The sequence below is a fragment of the Ictalurus furcatus genome, chromosome 18 (assembly GCF_023375685.1).
Source record: "Ictalurus furcatus strain D&B chromosome 18, Billie_1.0, whole genome shotgun sequence".
In the NCBI taxonomy this organism is placed as follows: Eukaryota; Metazoa; Chordata; class Actinopteri; order Siluriformes; family Ictaluridae; genus Ictalurus; species Ictalurus furcatus.
The window spans coordinates 492501-500000 of record NC_071272.1 but is presented as its reverse complement, the minus strand read 5'-3'; the positions used below and the strand labels follow the sequence as shown (position 1 = coordinate 500000).

The 7500-nt window shown below is 39.9% G+C and overlaps 1 protein-coding gene across 2 annotated transcripts in view; it reads left to right on the top strand.

Moving 5' to 3' along the window:
* The window catches only part of col5a1 (procollagen, type V, alpha 1), a 90185-nt gene that overhangs the window by 40527 nt on the left and 42158 nt on the right, over positions 1-7500 (top strand). For both annotated transcript variants that reach the window (XM_053649679.1, XM_053649678.1), the window contains exons 5-9: positions 2087-2218; positions 4656-4787; positions 4926-5534; positions 5782-6204; positions 7484-7500. The exon at positions 7484-7500 is cut by the window's right edge and continues 40 nt beyond it. In XM_053649679.1, the coding sequence (XP_053505654.1) occupies positions 2087-2218; positions 4656-4787; positions 4926-5534; positions 5782-6204; positions 7484-7500 (1313 nt within the window). The remainder of the gene's footprint in view (positions 1-2086; positions 2219-4655; positions 4788-4925; positions 5535-5781; positions 6205-7483) is intronic.

The window sequence follows — 7500 nt, the reverse complement described above, 5'->3', positions numbered from 1 at the left end:
TCTCTATCTATTTCTATCTATCTATATATCTGTGTTGGTTTTACCATATTTGTGAGGACTTTCTATCGGCTCTAGGAAATATTACATCAGTTTGATAAATGTTTCACATTTCTACTTTCTATGATGTCATTTTTGTGGGGTTTTTATTTATTTATTTATTTTTTGCTTTTTATGTATTCTATTCCCTACACACAAATGCACACTAGACAGGAAATAACCTGAAGCTGTGTTTTCTCTTTACTCACATTATACACTGCAGTCAGTCTCTCCTCTCAGAGTTTATATTTGCTTGTGTTCTGCTGATACAAGGAAGATTTGTTTTAATATGATGACAAGTTTATTTTATTAATACACTTTCACGCCTCCGTTAAGTTTTCTCTCATTTTTACATGGAGCATGCTGCTCTGAACATATTTACTCAAAGGCTAGCAGTCAGAAATGTTGTGTAGATAGATATTATCCAAGCAGATCAACTCTTATTGTTTTCTTTAAAACTGAATGGACTCCATCATCTCAGCACAGAGACATTCCTGTAGTAAAATACACCTCCATTTAGAACAATTAAATGCAGCCTATCTGAGTAGTGTTACACGGTCAAATAAGCATCTTTACCATCCTTTATTGAACGTTATCTTTTATTAAAATTGTGTGGAATGTTTCATAATTTATTATATGTGATACACAGTGGTATATTAAATGCATGCACGTGTTTTAAATCTGATCATTTTATTTGAATGATAAATAATAGAAATATTTAAATAGAAAAAACATGTATATATCACACATCTCAGATATCAAGTAGCAGAGTATGAGTAGTTGTGATTAGTTTTCTCTTATATGAAATCTTTTGTAGCATTTTGTTGCATTTAACAAGAAAAGGTACAAATGCTAACAAATGCCCCTTCTAGCACCTGTCCCGTATGTACACTCTGTGCTTTAGATGGCTCTAGGGTATTATTTGAGGTCCTACTGAAGGTTTTCCACCAGACCCCAATCTCCATTAAGCCTAGAGCGCCTTCTGTCCCCTGCCTTCTTCTCTCTCTCTCTCTGACCCTTGTAAAGATTCCTCATTAGATGATATGTATGTGTGTGTGTGTGTGTGTGTGTGTGTGTGTGTGTGTGTGTGTACAAGTCTGTTCATGCCGGTATCTAAAAACATGCCAGTGCCTCCATTCATCTTTGCAGCTGAGTTTAAACTCTCTGTGCTTTAAGCTGGGATGTCTTTGTGTGGGAGCTTTTCCAAATGTCAGCATGCCAGAATGTGTGTGTGTGTGTGTGTGTGTGTGAGAGAGAGAGAGAGAGAGAGAGAGAGAGAGAGAGAGAGCGAGAGCAGGATTCAGTAAACTGTTATAACTGAGTAATAAACATTCACACAGTCAAGAGATGTGACTGAACACAAGTCAGCTGCTCTGATGCTCTGAGAAAGTAATTACAGTGTTCATGTGCTGTGTGTGTATGGTGAATTTGTGTGTGTGTGTGTGTGTGTGTGTGTGTGTGTGAGAGAGAGAGAGAGAGAGAGAGGGGTAAGGCATGGCATCTGATGGTAAATCTGCAGAAACTGATGTATTTACTTATTAATATATTGAGTGATGTTGGAATGGCAGATTTATGGAACGAGTGCTTGACCAGCTGCTGCACGGAATCACTCTCCTGCCCCTAGTGCCCTGCATTGGAATTATTACTTCCTGTTTCTTCTGTCGACAGGAAGTCATACTTCATTTCAGTGTTGACTGTAGCTGTGATTGCACTGTTTAGCATTGCTGATTGTCAAGTTATGTTAAGAAAAATAAATGCACTATTAATAACTGTGACTTGTAAATCCTGTTTATACATATTCCTGAATTTTGGGATTTAATGCCCGTCAGAAGCTGATGGGAATTGTTATTAGTTAGTTAGGTTTTTGTTTGTTTGTTTTTTTTGCTGTCCTGTCAGTGAATGATTGCTGCCGTGTGTTTTGTTGTTTATTATGTGTATCGTGTTGCGTTCTTTGTTTCTGGTCATTATTTTGCGTTTTGTTCTTTCATGTTTTGGCTGTGCTTCAGAATGAGTTTTGCTTACTGGTGTTTTTGTTGGGTTTTGTTTGTAGGGTGATATTCAGCAACTGATGATTATAGCAGACCATCGTGCTGCATATGACTACTGTCAACATTATAGCCCAGACTGTGAGGTTCCTGCCCAGGAGCAGCCACAAAACCAGGACCCCAACACAGACGAATATGTGAGTGTCTTCTTCATTCAGTCTCAAGACACTGATCAATATGGGAATTTTCTGTATACATTCTTTAAACGCAAGCTTGTATGAGTGCTCTTTCCAAATGGACTCCACGTAGCAGTAAACATTCATTTGTTTTCATCAGACACACCGTAATCTATGGAAGTACTTTGCGGACAATTTTCAAAAGAAATCAAAGTGTATTTGCAGTTGCATTTCCTATTTGTGATATAATTCCAATGCAAATCGTGTATTACCCTGTGCGTTTTCATTTACAGGAGCGTACGGTGTCTGCCAAATTTCAAATTGGAACGCAAAGTCCATTTGCGATCGCATTCCCGTGTGTTCGGCGTTTTGACCCCGTCATATTGAAATAGGAACAACGATTACCCCGTTCACGTCCTCAGGGTCATGTACGGAGCCTGACAAAATTCAAACGGATCCACAAATCCCCTTTGCATTTGCAATTCCTTTACCTTACACAGAAACCGGTCAATCAGTGTTGGGGGGGTGGGAGTATACTGTGGGGTGTGTTTGAATTTGGACTGCCTTGCGGTCGTCAGACATCCGCTGCACATTTGAGATTCTCTCTTCTATTTCTCAAAAAGTAAACATACAGAAAGGACCAAATGTGTATTGTCTTACTCTGGAGTGGAATAACAACTAAGTACAACTGAATATATTTGTAATTTTTCTCCCGTTAAATCCCCCTGAAGCTAATCTCTCAGAAACGCAGCTCACCTGCGCTTTGTAGTAATGGAGTCAGTAAGGGACCGTCTAAAAATTGCATGACCTGGGCAGCTGTGGAAATGCAAATGTAAACGTAACACTTACTTTTCCAGCCTTTTGTTGCCCCGTCCCAACTTTTTGAGAAGTGTTGTGGCCATCAATTTCAAAAGTACCTTATTTTTTTCTTTGAATGGTATATAGTTTTGGTATATAGTTTTCTGTGTTTTCTTTGTATATAACATGGGCTTATGAGATTCGCAAATCATTGCATTCTGTTTTTATTTACATTTCTTTACATTTTACACAGCGTACCAACTTTTTTTTGGAATTGGGGTTGTACTCTACTAAACACATACATGAAATTGATCTGTCCATAGTCCCTAAACACAAGTTTTCTCTACACTGTCCATGAAGAGACAGATGCTAGTTTTGTCTAAACACAGATGCGTATCTGCCTTAAAGTTTTTAAACATTAACAAATACACAAGGATTTACTCTAAACACTCCAAGCAACGTTTTCTATCCAGTCTTAAAACACTGGTGAATTCTCTTTATACAGTGTGTAAACACAGACAGATGGTTTTCTTCTCCTCACAGAGATTCCAAACACAGTGTCCCCATATACTGTAGTTCTGTATCTTTCTGTTATGTATAAATAAATAAATGTATGTATATGTCTCTCTCTCTCTCTCTCTCTCTCTCTGTGTGTGTGTGTAATTGTGCATGCATGTGTGTCTTGATTAAATCAGAGGGGAACAGAATAAACTTTGTCAAATAAGAATGTGTTAGAAAGAAAATACTGTATGTCTCGATTAATTCATTCTTGTTTCTCCACTTGTGCCTGAGGCTAGAATTTATTTTTATATGGAAAGAAATATCTCATGCAATGACAGAGAGAGATAAGGAGAGACAGAAAGAGAGAGAGAGAGAGAGAATGTTGGTTACAGATCTTACAACAGGTCTGCACAAATATACGTTATGAGAAATAATATAAAATAACACAACATTTCAGAGAATCTTCTTACACTTCTTACACAAGTGCATCCACTAAACCAGACAAATTCTGTTCTTAATTTGCTTCACAAGAAGAATTTTGTGTAACAATTTTTTGGATGAATAATCATCTATTATTAAATGGATTTTTGCTATAGTAAATAGAAGAAGGTCATATGCAAGTCAGCTTAGAGATAGGTGATAAATGTGTAGCCAGGCATGATGATTTGTTGAGGGGACGAACTCCGCACACACATGGAGGAGGTGGAGATCGAACCCCCAACCCTGCAGGTGCCAGGCAAACGTGCCCACCAATAAGCCCCCATGCCCCCCAGACTGTAATTAATTACCAAAATATTCATAATATATCAATAATAAAATTATTATTTTTATTAACAGGGAATCTACAGAATGGGGCGGGGGAGGGGGGTGTCAATATTGTTTACAAAATTGTTTACAAATAACAAAAGGTGTATATATAACCCCCCCCCCCCCCGCCCGCTGTGAAACCCGTGATGTAGTTCTTTAGGAAAGAGACGTGATTACAGTGTTAAATTATAATTATGAATAACATCCATTCATTTAGGATTCACAAGTCACTCGTCATTTAGAACACCCCTGAGATAAAATTGGAAGTTTATTGGAAAGAATTAAAAAATGTTTGAACATCTAATTAGTAACGCAGGATATAAAGGTTAATGCAGACACTCTGTTATTATAGAACACAGAAGACGACACCTACTATTATGAGTACCCGTACTACGATGACTTGGATGCAGAGAAGAATGAGGAGTCATCAGTCACCCCTGGCAAGGTCACAGACTCAGGACCAAGTGACACATCCAACACAAGGGTAAACATTGAAGACAATATTATGATGCTTTGATACAGGAACCTGTAAATTTCATAAAACACAAACAAGATATGAATGGCATAAGAAAATTTCCTTTGAGTATGTATTGTTACACACTTTTTCTTTGGAAAAACACAGGAAACCATAACTACAGTAGGTGGTGGAGCAGGACATTCCGGTGGCTCGACTAGCAGTTCATCGAGCAGTTCTTCTAGTAGTTCTTCAAGTGGTACCTCTACCACGGGAACTGGCAGCGAGTCATATGATGACTACGATGATCCCGGGTATGATACGACATATTATGACGAGTCAACTTCCTCGCCTGACGGCTCTGTAACAATCACAAGCACAGGCACAGGTACGGGGGATGACCTGGACCTGAGCAGTAGAGTGGATCTGGGGCTGGGCGGAGAAGGGGAGAAACACATCGTCACCTCAGTAGGAGGAGGAGGAGGAGGAGGCATCCACACTTCCAGCACTGGTGGCTCTGGTTCTAGCACTGGATCTGGTTCAAGCATTAGAATTGGCTCAGGTTCTAGCACCAGTTCGGGATCAAGTGCCGGTTCTGGTTCTAGCACTGGATCTGGTTCAAGCATTAGAATTGGCTCAGGTTCTAGCACCAGTTCAGGATCAAGCGCTGGTTCTGGTTCCAGCACAGCATCTGGCTCTGCTTCCACCTCTATTACAGGATCTGGATCTGTTTCCACATCCAATGCGGGATCTAGTTCCAGTTCCAGCTCCAGCCCAGTAAGTTTACGTAATGTAGAATGAATATTTGGATCTGCTTTGGTGTGTAGCGCAGTGGATTTCATTTCAGTTCACTGGGACAACCTAGAGTTCCGGCAAATTACCTAATGACGTGAATCAGATAAACTAAGTTGTGGTAATAATTGGCCGAGCAAAACTACAACTAGATAACTTACCAGTGTATCATGTATCATTTTTGTAAAGTTTTGTAATGTTTATGTGACTGTTTGTATGTCTCTGTTTATAGGTGGATAATTATGATGGCTATGGCTATGGGGTGAACTATGGAGAGGAGTACATTGATGGTTTCAGTGAGGGCGAGGACGCTGTTGGAGGAGGAGGCAGCAGCAGTACTGCTTCTGTTGGGGGTGGATCTGCTTCCGCTGGGAGCGGATCAGTCTCAGTCGGGGGCAGCTCTGTTTCTGGTGGAGGTGGTTCAGTCTCTGTTAGTGGTTCATCTGGAGTTGGTGGTGGATCTGCTAGCGCTGGGGCTGGCGCGGGAGCAGGAACAGGCCAGAGAGGAGTTGGCGAGGAGGCAGATTATACAGACTTTGATGGATTTAAAGAGGAGTCCATCACGGATCTCACTGACTCTGACCTGGACAAGGTTTACAGTGATTACAAAGACTACTACAGTGAAGTCTTGCCTGCTGAGACTGACAATTACCAGGTAGCACTCAGAGCACGTCACAACCATAAAGATCTACAGTCAAGCACAGCTTAGACTGCCGAGTGTAAATCTTATAAAACAATGGCCATGTTTACATGCAAAGATTTTCATAAATTTGATTGAATTTATTAGAGTTGCAGATATAAGATTTGGCAATCAGTATCAGTGTTGCCATAACAACAAGCAGCTTGTTAATCCTGTCAGCATAATTAAACAGCACGGTTCACATTTTGAAAGCAGTAAGATGTAAAGATTTAAGTTTAGCAGATTATTAGAAAGATGGTTGGTTTACTCTGTTCTGATTTAGGTGTGCAAATGAAGCCTGCTGATTTAGATTGAACCATCAATTAACAAATTATTTAACTGCCCGTAAACTTAGCTACTGAGCAGGGGCGTTAGCTGGACTGTTAATCATACGGGGCTGAGCCCAGATTCTTCCCCATCAAAAAGCATGTGAGGGCTAATTGCTTTAAAAAATGTGAAAACTGTACAAAAAAAAGTTGTATTTATCATAAAGCGTGTCTCAGGTGTTATCACTGTTTGCAGGACTACCAAAAGATAAATTATATAACTTTTTGGCTATCTAACACGAGACTAGGCTTGTTTGGTGTCACTAGGCAAGAGGAGGAACGACTACACCATCATCGTATGGGTTTAGCTGCTACAGTGTCATGCAGAGTGCGCTAGCTGTCCTTATGCTCTGCTCATATCATGTTCACGTAACTTGGAGCTCATATAGACATTTACACACCTTGTTTTCCTGCTCAGCATGAGACGGTGTTAGTGTTTCATTTTCAGCCCCTTTACTGATAAAAAAAATAAAAATAAATCGGAATATATCCACGTTCCCCTTACACTGACTATGAGCTAGTGTTTGGCAGAATTGAGAGCTGTTAGCCAATAAGACACGAGTGTTTCCAGGCATTTTTCTGTAAACCCTGTCTGACTGATCTCACCTCTGCTCACTGAAGATACAAAATTACATCACTGCCATCTTCTACTGATGTTTAGTTACATAGTGACAAACCGCTCCAAGTGGAGAATTATTCGGGGCTAAAGAAAAAATCTTCTGGGCTACAGCACCGAATGCTCAGGCCAGGTTACACCCCTGCTACTGAGATCCACAAATACATTAAAAAAAAAGGTCTGAAACATTACATGCAAACGTTACAGCATACCAGGTAGATACAAAGTACTGCGCCAAGGTGTAGCTCAGAAACATAGACTTAGAGATACCAACTTGGAAGAGTATATTGTATACAAACTTTTGTGTCTGCAGGTGGAAGGATCCAGAGG